At 34.4% G+C, this 17,637-nt stretch overlaps 1 protein-coding gene across 1 annotated transcript in view; it reads left to right on the plus strand.

Annotated features, from left to right (window-relative positions):
* The window catches only part of gbe1b (glucan (1,4-alpha-), branching enzyme 1b), a 205,877-nt gene that overhangs the window by 83,986 nt on the left and 104,254 nt on the right, over positions 1-17,637 (plus strand). Inside the window, 4 exon segments of the mRNA XM_051129146.1 lie at positions 10,908-11,023; positions 11,553-11,652; positions 11,654-11,678; positions 15,303-15,401. Of these exon segments, the coding sequence (XP_050985103.1) occupies positions 10,908-11,023; positions 11,553-11,652; positions 11,654-11,678; positions 15,303-15,401 (340 nt within the window).

A 17,637-nucleotide genomic window follows, 5' to 3' on the forward strand; every position in this document is an offset into this window, starting at 1 on the left:
AGTCATGTTGAAAATGTATCAAACATGAAACAGCAAGCATTTGAGCAAGCATTAATTTTTAGTCATTGTTGTAATTTTGCTGTTTATCACCAAATAATTAAATCAAATGTAATTTTATTATTATGTATACATAAATAACAGTTCGAAAACTATGTTTTTACAATTATAATAAATATATTTATTAATTGACTCATTAATTCATTCAGTTACTCATTTTTCCCTTCAGCATAATTTTTATTTTTCAGATTTTTATTATATATTTTTATTTTATTCTTTCTTTTTTTGAGAACTCTGGATTTTATGTAAGGGTTTGCAGGGTTAAGAGATTAGATTGTATGTACTAGATTAATATGTATTTATGCATAATTGTTCATTGTTAATTCATATTTATTGATGAAACAAGTAATAATAAATTAGACAACTTAAAATTTTTAAATTTACTGCTGCACTGTATGTACAAACTATTAACCAAGATGAATAAAAGTGTTGATTATTATGAAACATCAATTATGAAACACTTATGAACCACACATCATCTACTTGCTTCATTAGTAATAAATTATGGTAAGACTTTCTTTTAAGGACCAGTTCTCACTTTACTAGCTTGCATATTACTGAAATATTGGCTATTAGTACTTATAAAGTACTAGATTTAAAAAGTACTAGTATTTTAGATCCCTTAATCATAGTCAAATAAATAAATAAATCAATAAATAATACTGGATTTTGGCCCAGCCGTTGATTTAAATGTTTAACCAAACCTTTTGGGTAGTTTTATTTAACTCAATATATATTTCTTGCTTAAAATGAACCCCAAATAGGTTGGAAATTAACATTTATTAATATGTTCAATAAATGAACATTAATAAGTTAAATAAATAATAATTCAATAAAACATTTTTAATTGCTTATTAATAAATGCTCATCTTTTAAATTTTGCAGACGCCTCTAGTAATTATATGTTTGATTTTTAAATTTGCAACCTATTTGGCCAGCCATATAATAATTTTTAAACAGTAGTTGAGTTGAATAAAACTACCCAGAAGGTTGGGTTAAACGTTTAACCCAACTGCTGGGTCAAAACAACCCCATCACTGGGTTTGTCCATATTTTACCCAGTGCTAGGTTGTATTTAACCCAGCGTTTTTTAGAGTGTACCCCATATCTAAACTTAACAACTACCTTAAAAACTATTAATAAGCTGCAAATTAGAAGTTTTATTGAGGCAAAAGTTGTAGTTAAAAGTTAACAGTAAGAATTGCACCTTAAAATAAAGTGTGACCAAAATAAGTACTAAAATTAAATGCAGCCCTTAAGGCCCTTTCCAAAGCTGAGTAGCCCTGCTTTACCTTCACAGTCCATCTCATCTGACAAAAACGTTTTACTCCCTCCCTGTCGGATAACCTTCCCGACAGGACTCGCCCATAAGGAATAACAGTCATTCTTCTGACTTTAATGTGCAGGTGTGGCTTTGTCACGGCTTTACCTCAGTCCCACGATAACGCATTGTGTGTTTGGCCTCTGCGTCGTTTGTTGATCACAGTATAATCTATTTATCGCCCACAGCTCTGCGTGACCGCCCATGCCGCACGCTTATCAGATTACCACAGCCCCCTAGTATTGGGAGAGCCAACCCGGAGTTGCAAACTCGCCATTTGCAACTTTATGAAACGGCGCGGAGGATATCTACATCAGCATTTTCCCCCGTGGCTTGGAAAACTACAATCTACCCCGGCGCTGATTCACTCCTCATGCAGAACCAATTGCAAACTGCTCAGTCCTGGAAGAAGCTTTGGGGGATTTGCGCCCGGCCGACGGGGACTTGTATCCATATATTTGATTTAGCATACATGAATGTTGCTGCCTAGATCAGCACGCCGCTGAATGCATCAAGCCGAAGCACGGAATGACTCCAAATGAAGGCTGTAGCTCCTTATACCGCGCTAATGTTATCAGACATCTTCACAGTTCTGCAGACTTGCCTGTGTGGGGAGGTTCATAAGTTATTCTGAATAGCTTCAAATTCCAGTGTGAGTGTCAAAAGATGGTTCATTTCCATATTTTCTCATTTTCTGCTACCTGGGCCTCTTGTCATTGTTGTAGAAGTTTAGAAGAGAAGAATCGAGGTTGAAGAGAGTTCATTCACACATTCGTGCCGTCGAATACAGTTTAAGATGTAGGATTAGCGCTAGCCCGACTCCGTAGGGGCCTCTCGTGTCGTTCCGGCCAGAACCGGCTGCATTGTAAGTGTCATATTGTCCTTCTTCTGACAATAACATTAAGGATGCCGTAGCGCGAATCGGAGCGCTTGGCATTTATAAAACTCTCAGGCGAGATGATGGTGTTCTTTCGCGCTCTTTAATTCGGCTTCACACGGTTGAGGTGCTTTACCTTGTTCCGCGTGCGCTTCGCGGTGCCAGAGGACCCCCGCGCTCGCATTTTAACAAAGTTTCTATGGCAACGTGGCCATTACTCCAAGTTGTTGAGGATGCTCAGCTGGAGGGGGCTGGTCACAAGTGCCTACACATATCATCCAAACACCAGGATACAGACGTACTTTAGGGATGAGTTGATTCCAATTTCTCATCCTGACGGTTAATTTATGCTCATAGCCGCATGCCGCGGGAAGCTGATTGGGGTACCCGATGAGGAGATAGAGCGCATTGGTATTCATTTCTAGCTTTCAAACATGGACGGAGGGAGTCGCACTTGCAGGTACAGCTTTTCAGAAATATACGAGGGGGTTGCAAAACATTTGCATAGATTAAAATGCCACTGAAGGCAGGAGTTCACAGCCTTTTTGGCCTGTGATGGATTTTTAAAGCGTTAGTTCACCCAGAAATAAAAAAAAAAAATCTGTCAATAATTACTCACCTTCTTGTCATTCCAAACCTGTAAGACCTTCATCCATCTTCGGAACACAAATGAAGATATTTTTGATGAAATCCGAGAGCTTTTTGATCCTGCATAGACAGCAATGCAACTGACACGTTCAAGGCCCAGAAAGGTAGTAAGGACACTGTTAAAATAGTCCATGTGACATCAGTGGTTCAACCGTAATTTTATGAAGGTACATGTCAGTGGTGTATAAAGTACCTGAAAGCCATACTTAAGTAAAAGTACAGATATCTTACCAGAAAATGACTTTGGTCTTCTTCCATTTTGTATTTTTGAGTTAGAATAAGATGCACTTCATCCGATACTTAGTGTCTTTCATTCCAACATAAGAAAACATTACTGGAATCTGCATCTGAAATAGCATTTAGATGTATTTACACAGTTTAATGAGGGGACATGGATGCATTTAAACTGCAGTTACAGATGCATAAGTAGGCCTAATGTTTTATTTTTAATATAAAATGTTGAATACTGATATTTGAAATCATAAGACATGGAAAAATAGTCTAAATGTGAAATTAAAACCGCCAGTAAGTGGCAGCAAGTGAGTCATTGAGATTCAACCGATTCATTCAAACGGCTGATTTATTCTGGAACAAAGCATTTGACTGTGTTAATGAGTGAATCACTGAATCAGTTTTATCAACCGATTCATTCAAATGGCTGATTCAGTCTGGAACAAAGCATTTGACTGTGTTAATGAGTGAATCACTGAATCAGTTTTATCAACCGATTCATTCAAATGGCTGATTCAGTCTGGAACAAAGCATTTGACTGTGGTAATGAGTAAATCACTGAATCATTTTTTATCAACCGATTCATTCAAATGGCTGATTCAATCTGGAACAAAGCATTTGACTGTGTTAATGAGTGAATCACTGAATCAGTTTTATCAGCCGATTCATTCAAACAGCTGATTCATTCACTGAATCATTTTTATCAACCAATTCATTCAAAAAGCTGATTCATTCAATAAGTAAACACAGTCCATTGCTCAGAGATGCAAAACAGTGTTGTGATCTTTGTTTGGAACTATTTCCCTTTGCAAAATTGAGGAAAAACAAGTAATATTATGTCTAAAATGTAAGTCACATATTGCTTTACTGAACTTTTATAAAATGATTATTAAATGTGTTATCACGCTGATATCTGCAGAAAAATGGTACCCTTTGTGTGATATAGATTAAAGCAGAAGTTCACTTCCAGAACTAAAATTTACTGATAATTTACTCACCCCCTTGTCATCCAAGATGTTTATGTCTTTCTTTCTTCAGTCCATAAGAAATTATGTTTCTTGATAATAGATATAATAGATTTCTTCATTTTTGAAGTTCAAACTCATGGGCACCATAGAAGTCCTCTGTATGGAGATAAGTCCTGATTTTTTATTTATTTATTTTTTTTCCCTCAAGAAACATAATTTCTTAAGAAGACTGAAGAAAGAAAGACATGAACATCTTGCACATTTTTGTTCTGGAAGTGAACTTCTCCTTTAAGTTCATATATAAATATAAATATATATATGATATATATAAATAGCATACAAAAGCATTTTTGCCATCTACAATTTAGAATGCCTGGAATTTTGAGTTTTAATAGACTAATAAATCAAATCTGTGTGTGATTTGGTGATATAGCCTACCTGATAATGTCAGTTCGCACATCATTACAACAATATCATATTATCGCGGAAGATATACTTTATATTGCACACCCCAGACACGATTTGAGTGGAAAATGAATCATCCGCAGATGTACGTGCACTTGTTTGCACATGAGTAAAGGTGTTTTTAGGAGTCTAACTTGCAAGTGCCATTCCACTGATTCATCAAACCTGCCTTCCTGCCTTCTGACTATTTTGTAGTAAGTAACGAATATGCTTCGGGGAAATAGTATACATTTTAATTAGGAAATGTAGTGAAGTAAAAGTAAAAGTAGGCTGAAATATAAAAACTCAAGTAAAATACAGATACTCCCAAAAAATACTGACTTCATTACATTACACCACTGGTACTTGTATACTTGTTGTCCGCAAAGGAGAGAAAATTACAACTTTATTCAACAGTTTCTTCTCTTCCGTGTCAGTCTTCAATGCGCATTCATATAATTTCAGTTTCATAAAATTAAGGTTGAAGCACTGATCTCACATGGACTTTTTTTAACAATGTCCTTACTACCTTTCTGGGCCTTGAACTTGTCAGTTACATTGCTGTCTAAAAATGACTGAAGGTCTTACAGGTCAACACATTCTCACTCCCAAATCATCACATATTGATGCTTGGTTAGGACCCCTTTAGCATCACTCTTGGACGTCTAGGGTCCTCCATTGCTTTTAGTTGTTTGCATTATGCATTGTATTTAATGATTTGCGCACATGTGCAAAAACAGATATTTTGGAGCACCTAACTCCACCCCTACCCTTACTCTAAACCTACCCACTTCTGAACAATATAAAACATGCAACAGGTAAATAAAGTACAGTGACAGGTATTTATTGCAAAAACTTACCATAAAAAGCCATATAAAGGCATTACAAACAAGTCGCGTTGCATTCCAAGTCTTCCGATATCTTTATGCGAAGAAGAGATGAAAATGATCTCGCTCCTGCACATATCGCATTCAGAAAGATACTCCCAAACATGTTTAGCATGACACAATTGGTCATGAGACTCACAAGAGCCAATGGCATCTCACAAGCAAAGCTGACGTAACGCTTTTGCTGGCGGCAATTTGTAAATTTGTGCACAGACTACACACAGGATGAGCTTTACGGTGGATAGAGACTGCGATCGTGTCTATTCCTTTCAAAAATCAATCATTTTGCCTCAGAAGACTTGGGATATTAATACTTGATACAGAAATCAATAGTGACTGTAGTTGTATCTGCCTGTTATATCCTGCCTGTATTTTATCTTGATAAATGGTTAGGTTTAGGGGCAGGGCATGCGTTGCGTGCTCATAAATGTGTAAATAGTCTAATATTGTAGTGTAAAAAAAATGGTTTGACTGTATACATTGGAAAAAAAAAAAAAAAACACCCCAACATATATGCAATAATGGCAAAATTATTACCCGGTATGTAATTTGATCATGATGATAAAATTCCCATTGCCTTTCGCATCAGCATATTGATGCCAAAGGTTTCTTATTTAAAGCAATGGAGGACCCTGCATGTCGAAAAATTATGCTAAAGGGGTACCCTGGCATTAAAAAGTGACGCCAAGGGGTCCTGACCAAGTCAATATGTGATGAGCTGGGAGTGAGAATTTAAAAGATAACACAGGTGTGGTAATATTAATAAAATTTAAGCACAATTATGGACGTAATTTGTCAATTGTCAGTAGTGTGTTGATGTATAAATTAATTTTAAACCAAGCAGCTTTCTTTTGGTCAGTGTGGCAAACCTGGGTGTCCAACATTTTTCCTTTGTGTTTTTGAAAAGTGTATAGTAGGGATGCAACAATACAGTTAGTCCACGGTTCAATACGTACCTCGGTTCGGTTCGGTTCTGAAATTGCTTCTGTAAACCTCCGTACACTGGAAAAAAATAGTTTATCATTGATGCATACAATCTGATTCATGAACATATTTGAATTGGAACTTTTCAATAAAAACTTTTCAGTCGAGAGATGACAGAATTTTTTTTATTTGTATTTTTTATTGCAATTATGCAAATTATATTTAGATTATAAGATGGTTATGAACTGAATAGTGGTTGAAGGAGAGTTTCTTATAAATGAACTTATTTACATAAACCAATTCTTCCAAAAATATTGAAAATGAGTCGATTTTCCAATCTTTAGTCTTAATGTAAACAAGAATGCAAACAGATGGTTTCAGCAATTATAGTCACTCACTTAATTTTCCCTTATTGTGGGTTGTCACATTGAGTTCACCTTTTATATAATATTTTAAAGGGACCGTTCACCCAAAAATGAAAATGCGATCAATAAAGGCTCACAATAATGTCTTTTGTTCATCTTCAGAACGTGTTGTGGTACTTCCTGTGAACACACATTGAAGACTGACATGGAAGAGCTTCATAACATTAAAGTCCATGTAACATGGACTATTTTAGTGATGTCCTTACTACATTTATGGGCCTTAAATGTGTCAGTTGCATTGCTGTCTATGCAAGGTCAGAAAGCTCTCGGACTTCATCAAGAATATCTAAGGTCTTGCATTTATAACAACATGAGGGTGAGTTATTCATGATAGAATTTTCATTTTTTGGTGAATGATCCCTTTAGTGTTCTAGCAGTGCCTTCAAATTTGAGAACCTCTTTCCTAAGAGAAACATATTTAGAGGAAAAGATTCCTGGAGTCACATCCTAGAGCACAAATAGTGTGTGTGCTGCTACATCATGAGTGTAGCAGTGATCGATGCTCGCTGCACTATCAGGAGGTTTCTTTCACTCTGTATCATGTGAAATCCTAACTCTGAATGCAATACTACTGCACTTCCAGGCAGCACTGAGTTCTCGCCATCTGGGAAGCAACACATCCCAGAATGTGATGATGTCAGCTGGATTAATTATATTGCTTGGTGCCTGAGAACCTGGAGCTGCAACTTGGGTCTTCCTGAAACTTTGGTACAAAACATCACTGTGTAACTGGAACTGCTCCTTTCATTATTATAAATTGAATTCCAGTTTTTTTTTTATAAAAGTTTGTGATATTTCAGGAGTAACAATTTAAAACTGGGAGACCCCTTGGTGAGCAGAGAGACGGAGCAGAACATATTGTTTAAATCTGAGTATTGCATTTTAAGCCTGGCTTATAATAACATGCATTAATTTCCATATTAATGTATTTATATGCTTTATGGTGCTCCATTGCAAAGCCTTTGAAATAATCCTTATTGATGTTTGGAATCCTAAACTAAACTAAAAGTCATAAACTTCATTATATATAATTTTTGTACCAAATGCATTGCAGGAGGTACAATGGAACATTTAGCTGATGCTTTTTTGCTGAGGTTAATTTAATACTGTACTTTGGTTTAACGCATATTTACGTTTCATTAAACAATAATAATTGGCGGACCCCTGCGGTACGGCTGTGGACCCCTGCTGGAGAACCCTGCTTTAAAATAATGTTTATTCAGGATTCATAAGCAAACATATGTAACGGATCAGAAGTTCATGCTATGTTTAAATATATGATTTAAACATGCGAATAACTAATGATCTACTATAAATATACTGTAAGCTGATTTTTTCAGCTTTCTAGATGAAAAAAATCTGAATAAAGTTTGCCTGTGTAAAAATCAAAAGCATCAATATCAGCATTCACATAACATCAATATTTTCTTTTTTCTTTTTTGCTGTTTGTTATTATTTTGATTTTGTATGGATAGAAACATTCCAGAAGTTTCTGTAAAACTCTGTAATATTCTAGTGCTTTCTGGAACATTCCAGAACCTTTTGGGACTAGTCATAAAAGACAAAAAATCATCCAGCGTAGACTCCTGAATTTTGAATGACTCGCTTTTGGTAAATGCTATGTTAAATTGTTGTTAGCTGTTATGTATGGTGGCAGAGAATGCTCAATGTGCTGCAACTTAAGAAAACACACACAAATAGAAAAAGCACCAGCAAATTAAGAAAACATCATCATCACTTTGACAACACATGCTGCAAATACTTGCAGCACAACCAAATACAAAAAGTTGCTGCAGATACTCACAACACAACCAGAGAAATGTGCTGTAAATACTCACAACACAACCATAGAAACACGCTGCAAATGCTCACAACACAAACATCTACTGAAAAGCGTCCCAAATACTCACATCACAACCAAATAGAGAAACACGCTGCACATACTCACAACACAACCCGATACAGAAACGCAAGGAAAAAATCACAACTCGAACTACAGAAACGCGCTGCAAATACTCACAACACAAGCAAATACAGAAACACACTGCAAATACTCATAACACAACCAAATACAGAAACGCAACGAAACAAAATCACAACACAAAGAACTACAGAAATACGCTGCAAATACTCGCAACACAACCAAATACAGAAACACACTGCAAATACTCATAACACAAACAACTACTGAAACGCGCTGCAAATACTCACAACACAACCAAACGCAGAACACACTGCAAATACTCACAACACATCCAAATAGAGAAATGCAACGAAAAAATCACAACTCAAAGAACTACAGAAATGCGCTGCAAATACTCACAACACAAGCAAATACAGAAACACACTGCAAATACTCCCAACACAACCAAATACAGAAACACACTGCAAATACTCGTAACACAAACAACTACTGAAATGCTCTGCAAATACTCACAACACAATCAAACACAGAACACACTGCAAATACTCACAACACATCCAAATAGAGAAACGCAAAGAAAAAAATCACAACTCAAAGAACTACAGAAACGTGCTGCAAATACTCACAACACAACCAAATACAGAAACACACTGCAAATACTCATAACACAAACAACTACTGAAACACGCTGCAAATACTCACAACACAACCAAACACAGAACACACTACAAATACTCACAACACATCCAAATAGAGAAACGCAACGAAAAAATCACAACTCAAAGAACTACAGAAACGCGCTGCAAATACTCACAACACATCCAAATAGAGAAACGCAACCAAAAAAACTACAGAAACACTGCAAATACTCACAGCACAACCAAATACAAAAACACACTGCAAATACTCACAACACATCCAAATAGAGAAACGCAACCAAAAAAACTACAGAAACACTGCAAGTACTCACAGCACAACCAAATACAAAAACACACTGCAAATACTCCCAACAAAACCAAATACAGAAACGCATTGCAAATACCCACAACGCAACTAAATAGAGAAACACACTGCAAATACGCACAACACAAACAACTACTGAAACACAATGCAAATACTCTCAAACAACTACTAAAACATGCTGCAAATACTCATAACACAAACAACTACTTAAACATGCTGCAAGTACTCATAACACAACCAAATAGAGAAACGCAATGGAAAAAAATCATAACACAAAGAACTACAGAAACACATTGAAAATACTCACAACACAAACAACTACAGAAACACGCTACAAATACTCACAACACAACCAAATATAGAAACACAATGCAAATACAGACACCTACTGAAACATGCTGCAAATACTCACAACACAAACAACTACAGAAACACACTGCAAATGCTCTCAGCACAACCAAATAGAGAAACGCACCACAAATACCCACCACATAACCAAACAAAGCAACACACTGCAAATATAACACAACCAAATATTTGCAGTGTATTTCTGTATTTGGTTGTGAGTATTTGTAGCATGAGTCTGTATTTGATTGTGTTCTAAGTATCTGCAGCATGTTTCTGTATTTGGTTGTGCTGTGAGTATTTGTAGCATATTTATGTATTTAGCTGTATTGTGAGTATTTGCAGCGTATTTATATATTGGTTGTGTTTTGAGTATTTGCAGCATGTTTCTGTATCTGGCTGTATTGTAAATATGTGAAGCACATTTCTGTATTTGACTGTATTGAGAGCATTTACTGCATAATTATGTATTTGGTTTTGTTGTGCTGTGAGTATTTGCAGAATATTTATGTGTTTCGTTGTGTTGTGAGTATTTGCAGCACATGTGCTGTCAAACTAATGATGATGTTTAAATTGCTGGTGTTTGTTTCTTTTTTTCATTTGCAGCACATTGAGCTCTCTCAACCACCGTGGTTTTGCCTATACCATGTAATTCTTATGTATGATGAATAGATTAGCTCGTATAAATTAAGTTTTCATGAGCACTGTATTACATGTCATACTTCATAACGCAACATAAAAACAAAACAGAACTTGATAAGAATGTGTTTCATGGTTTAATAATAAGAAATGTTTCTTGTGTGCAAACATTTGGGATGAGCAATAACTCAAATGTAGATATATTCCTGTCAGAATATCATAATAATGGTTTGTGTGTGTTTGTGTCTGTGCAGCTGGGAGGTGTTGCGATTTCTCCTGTCAAACCTGCGCTGGTGGATGGAGGAGTACAAATTTGATGGATTCAGGTTTGACGGAGTGACATCTATGCTCTACCATCATCACGGGATCGGTATGTCTATGGAAAATTAAGGACGTAATGTTCTTTACTTATAATTACTGTACATTAACTACCTTCCCACTGTAAATGTCACAGACTCTTATTGTAGAACAGCTAGAAAAGCATATTGGAAGAGCGACTGTTCCAAGAGCAGTTTCAGTAGATTGCAAGCATGTTATGTAAACTCTTATAAATGAATGGAATTAAGCAAAAAAAGCATGTGATACAAGTTCTTTCAAGCAAGAAATTAATTACTCAAGTAGTGAGGCAAAGGTTATCCTGGCATTTTTCTCTTTTCTTTTTAATTTCGTACCAGTGATGCTGCTAATGAATTTGGGTGGGTTTTCAAAGATCGCTTTGTATAAATCCTACTTTGTTTTAATGAAACATGACATTAGATTCACAAAAAAAGGATTGTTGTGAGTTGGTTTCTTCATAGCTCTTTTTAAAATGAGTTTTATGTAATTGCTAGTTAATTATTATTCATATGCAACCATCAGATGTGAAATCTGATTTCATCTTCATGTTCACTGATTCTCAGGATCAGGATTTTCAGGAAATTATGCCGAATACTTTGGACTCCATGTGGATGAGGACTCTCTCATCTATCTCATGTTGGCAAACCATATTTTGCACCCTCTATGAAGGCTGCATCACTATTGCAGAGGTAAGCCGTATTTTGTTTCATGAAATGCAGAAGCTTCCAACAGGATGAAGAGTGTTAATGAAATGTGAGCTCAGCGGTTTTTGAACTGAATTGCTCCTGTTCTTATTCTGCTGCTTTGAGATGACAGCAATACATTATTCTCGAGATTCCCAGCATCTGTGGCTTATGCTACAATAATACAACTGTTTTCAAACAGGTTTCCCAGATACTCCACATACTCAACTTAAAATAATTTGTAACTTGGCTGCATTAAAATTTTAAGTTCAGTCAACTCAAAACAAGTTTATTCAACTTGAAATGTTAAATTATACTAAGTGACAACTTAGATATTTGAGTTGAATCAACTTAAAATTTTAAGGCAGCTGGGTTACTTACCCATCTGATAAGTTTATCAAACACAAACATCTAAGTTGTTACTTAGTACAACTTAACATTTCAAGTTGACTAAACATATTTGAGTTGACTGAACTTAAAATTTTAAGGCAGCAGGGTAACAAATTATTTTAAGCTGACTCAACAAATCGGGTTTTTTATTTTTTTACAGTGACACACTCAAGACTTAAATTTTCTGAAACATAGCTTTGTGTGAGAAACACACATATTATATTAAATTTTTGGTAAACTGTTTCTTTAAGTAAAAAGGTGTCTCTCTTTCTGTACTGGCTACTGTGTTGACAATATGCAGCAGGATCATCCGAAATGACCATAATACCTTTAGTCATGGCTCGATAACCTTAATCTTGTCAACAGCGACACTGTATCCCAACTCCACAAAGACAGAATTAACCTTCAGAGTCAACGGGACACAGTGCATTAAATTAGCACTCAGTGGCTCTGTCTAAAGCCATGATTAATGAGACCACTTACTTTTTACTTACTTTGTTCAGTGTTTTGTAATTAGTGGACAGCGCCCACCAGAGATATCATCTAATTCTCTTTTATGAGCTCCACTGATAGAGCTGGACTGTGAATGCTAAAAGTTTGCTTACTTTGCAGGAAACAATTAAATAGCACAAAACAGACTACAAATATAACAAAAACTAGGAACACAGACACTTTTTTGTATTCAGCGGTTCATTGAGTTTTGCACAGCGCTGCATATTAGGTGATACCCTGCAGAACAGACTAGCACGGCTGGAGACCACTGCTAATCTAATCAACAAAATTACTAGCAAAAAAATTTAGTTTTTTTTTATTTTGTCAGCAGTAACACATTTGGCTGGTCATGTGATCCCAACATGTCAGCCCCCATGAGGCGACCCACTCTGTGAATATAAATAAATTAACTTTTATTAGGCAAGATATGAGTGGAGTCATCATTATATTTTAATGTTCATTATATTGTACATCTTTTTCAAATACATTATTCATTTTTAATGTATTAAATGCTTTTACGGGTTGTTTTAAGCTCCACACCTTGTGTGTAGTTAAATCATCAAAATTACTGTAATATATTTGCTAAATCAGCTGGTTTTAGCCGTTCTTTTTTTTTAATTAGCTGGTTACATTAGCTGGTTTTGAGCTTTCCTTGTTAAATCAGCTGGTTTTAACTGGTTTTAGCAGTTTTTTGTTAAATCAACTGGTTTTAGCTGTTTTTTGCCATTTGTTTGTGTGTGTAAATCAGCTGATTTTTAGCTGTTTTTTTTTTTTTTCAAAATCAACTGGTTTTAAGCTGTTTCTTTGTTGTCTAATTGCTAAATCAGCTGGTATTAGCTGATTTTTAACTGTTTTTTCTGAATTAACTAGTTGTAGCTGGTTTTTAAGTTTGTTTTTTTTTTTTGTTGTTTTTTTTTGCTAAATCAGCTGTTTTTTTTGCTGTTTTCTTTTTTGTTTTTAATTACCTGGTTAAATTAGCTGGTTTTGAGCTTTTCTTGTAAAATTTAGATAGTTTTAACAGGTTTGAGCTTTTTTTCCTTTTTTTTTTTTTTTTTTTTTTTTTTTTTTAATCAACTGATTTTAGCTGGTTTTAGCAGCTGGTTTTTTTGGCAGCTGGTTTTAGCTGTCTTCTTTCACTAAATAAACTGTTTTCAGCTGTTTTTTGCTAAATTAACTGGTTTTAGCAGTTTTGCTAAATCAGCTGGTTTTAGCTGATTTTAAAAAAAATCTGTTGATTTTTATTTATTCATTTATTTTTTGTTAAATCAGCAGATTTTAGCTGTTTGTTTGCGTTATTGCTAAATCAGATGGTATTAGCTGATTTTTAACTGTTTTTTTTTTTCTAAATCAACAGGTTTTAACTGGTTTTAAGCGTGTTTTTATTATTTATTTATTTTTAAACCATTAACTGGTTTTAGTTGTTTCTTAGTGCTATTGTTAAATCAGCTGGTTTTAGCTGGTTTTTACCTGGTGTTTGCTACATCAGTTGTTGTTCTTTTTTTTTTACTAAATGAACTAAATGTTTTTTGTTTTTTTTTTTTTTTACCTTTTTAAAAAAAATATGTATTTATTTATTTTTTTATTTTATTTATTTTTGTTTTTGTTTGTTTGTTTTAGCTGGTTTGTAGGTGTGTTTTTTTCCCCTAAGTCAGCTAGCAGTTTTTTTTTGTTGTTGTTGTTGTTGTTGTTGTTTGTTTTGTTTTGTTTGTTTGTTTGTTTGTTTTTTTGTGCTAAATCATCTGGTTTGAACTGTTTTAGCTGATTATTGCTACTTTCCTTGCTTTACTTGCTAAATCTTTTGGTTTTAGCTGGTTTGTAGGTGTTTTTTTTTTCCTAAGTCAGCTGGCTGTTTTTTGTTTGTTTGTCTGGTTTGAACTGTTTTAGCTGATTATTGCTAATTTAGCAATAAATTAAGTTTTTTACTAAATTAACTGGTTTTAGCTTCTTCTGTCCTTAAGCTGTTTTTTTCTACTTGTTGTTGTTGTTAAATCAGCGGGTTTTAACTGGCTTTTTTTGCTAATGGTTGTAGCTGGTTTGTAGCTTTTTTGTTTTGTTTTGTTTTGTTTGTTTGTTTGTTTTTTAAATCAGCTTGTTTTAGCTTTTTTAGCTTTATTGGTAAATCATCTGGTTTTAGCTGGTTTGTAGCTGTTTTTTTAGGTCTAAATCAGCAGATTTTGTTGTTTTTGGGGCGTTTTTTTTCTAAATCAACAGTTTTTAAGCTGTTTTTTTTTTCTTCTTCTTTTTTTTGTTAAATCAACTGGTTTTAACTGTTTATTAGCTTTTTTTGCAAATGGCTGTAGCAGGTTTGTAGCTTTTTTTTGTTAAATCAGCTGGTTTTAGCTGTTGTTGTTGTTGTTTTGTTGTTGTTGTTTAAATCAACTGGTTTTAGCTGTTTTTTAGCTCTTTTTTGCTAAATCAGCTGGTGTTTAGCTGTTTAGCTGTTTTTGATGTTGTTGTTGTTTATCTACTTACTTTTATTTACTTATATTTTAATTTTCATTACAGTATTTTTTTTTTTTTCAAATACATCATTCATTTTTAATATATTGCATGCATTTAGTGTATTACAAGTTCCACTCCTAGTATACAATTAAATAATTAAAATGACTGGAATATCATATTTAAATTTCCATTATATTAAACATTTTTTTAAATGCTTTATTAATTTTTTTATGTTCAAAATGTTTTAGGGAGGGATACATGTATGTATATATTGTTGTGTTTTTAAGAAATTCGCTCTATTTTAAGGATGTGTCCGGCATGCCCACCCTTTGCCGTCCAATCCAAGAAGGAGGTCTGGGTTTCGACTATCGTCTGGCCATGGCTATTCCAGACAAATGGATTCAAGTGAGTGTTTTTCTAACATGAAGTGATGAATAACATAAAAGAGAATGTACTATTAGTGCAATTATATTCAACATCCAGCCTTTTATCACAGAGCAAACTACTGTACAGTCCTACTGTAAGTGTAACTGACAACTTACTTCACGTTACTCACATTTCAATATATTCCCTCTGGATGCTGCCAGTTTGTTTGAGCCGTATCATGCTAAGTGTCTCATTCATCACGCACTTGTCCTGCTTGTAATTCTGAAGCGAAGCGTGTTTCTGTCTTTTTCTCGGGGGAATTAGATTTGAAGATACAGTATCCCAAACCTGCTCCAAATCTAGACTGACAACCGGCAGATCAGATAAATAGGGCGTATCTCAATTTTTCTAGGCAGATATGTATTAATAGTGTCATGCTCTTGGAAACTAGGATGCGTTTTATACTCACGGATGTTTTTCTGTCTTTTTTTGTGAGTGTTCATAATTAAAAGCATAATTATGGGCAATTCTTCAATCATTTTTCTTAATTAGGGTTTCTTCTGTGAGTTGATCTAAAGCATTCCTTTGTTCTGCGCTGTTTCTGTGGGTATGCATATTAATGAAGGTCTTCTCATTATGGATATATATATGGAGATTTCGGGATTCTTTTCTTTTCTTGGCAGCAGCACAAGGCAAAGCACATTAACTTACTGATCAGATAGCCGTAGTTGCAAACTATCAGTTTAAAATCTTTATTTTAGACGTTTCTTATGCCATTTAACCACATTGACCTCTTGGTGGGTTCAGCCAGATGCAATAATTGGAGGTTTTCTGCTAGTTTTTCAGAGATTAATTGACAATTCTGTATCATGTGAAGTAATTAGCAACAAATTGGGCTCATTCCATTTTTCTCTGCATTTATTTATGCTCCAAAAAAAATAAATAAATAAAATAAATAAATAAATGATAATAATATCTCATTTTGTTTATTTATTTTATTTTATTTTATTTTAAGAAGTAAAACACTTTTGGAAAACTCAAAATAAGATTTATAATAATAATAATAATAATAATAATAATAATAATTTTAAAAAATAATAAGTTTATTGTTATTATTATTATTATAAATATTTAGAGTGGTAACACTAAATGTTTTTAAAAGTCACGAATGCTTACAAAGCTGTGTTTATTTGATCAAAAATACAATAAAGCAGTAATATTGTGAAATATTACTACAATTTAAAATAACTGTTTTCTCTTTTAATATATTTTAAAATGTAGTTTATTTCTGCGATGCAAAGCTGAATTTTCAGCATCATTACTCTAGTCTTCAGTATCACATGATCCCTCAGAAATTATTAAAAGTGCTGATATAGAAAAGAAAAAAAAATATTATGTTGAAAACATTTTTTTAAGAAACTATTTTTTCTAGGATTCTTTGATGAATGGAAAGTTAAAAAAGAACATCATTTGTTTTAAATATAACCTTTTTTTTAGCATTATAAATGTCTTTTCTGTCACTTTTGATAAATTTAATGTGTCCTTGTAGAATAAATGTATAAATTTAGAAAAATAAATTTTCCTGACTGCACAAATTTGAACAACTGTTTTTGTAAAACAGTGACACAGTTTCTGTATATGAAATCAAAACAGTGTTATGCATGGATGAGAAAAAGTGTAGTTTTTTTTTTTTTTTTTTTATTAGGTACATTTTATTAGGCAAGGGTCTTTTTTCTCTTGTGTTTTGTAACTTTTCTGTCCGCATTCCTGTCTACCTTGACAGTCTTATACAGTAAAGGCAAAAAAAAGAAGTATGTGCCCTGTACACTGCAGGGGTGACTGTTGGTGTTGAGCGCACAGCCTCCATGGAGAATCGCCTTGCATTGCTAAACAAGGCTACCCAGAATACAGGGCTTTTTTACCAGACCAGCAGCATCGGGCCGCGTGCTTCTCTTTGCCCCGAATGACCCTCTGCGGCTTCGCTCCAGCAGGCTGATTCAGAGCTGCACTCTCTGCACACAAAGGTGTCCACTTCACTGACTCAGGATCAGTGTTTAGAATGGCATAAAGGCTGCTGCTTGCTGCTTTTTTTAACATTTACTTTTTTCATACAACGTTGCCCAGCATGCAGTATTTATTTGGGGCTTTTCATCCGACACCGCTATCGATTTCGTTCTGCGTTGGGGTACCGATGAGACTGCACTTTGAGGGCTCTCGGATGACTTGGAGTTTGTGTGAAGAAAGAAAAAGAGTGTACAGAGATGTGCGCAGAAGA

This window comes from Labeo rohita, chromosome 15, assembly GCF_022985175.1.
Source record: "Labeo rohita strain BAU-BD-2019 chromosome 15, IGBB_LRoh.1.0, whole genome shotgun sequence".
Lineage (NCBI taxonomy): Eukaryota > Metazoa > Chordata > Actinopteri > Cypriniformes > Cyprinidae > Labeo > Labeo rohita.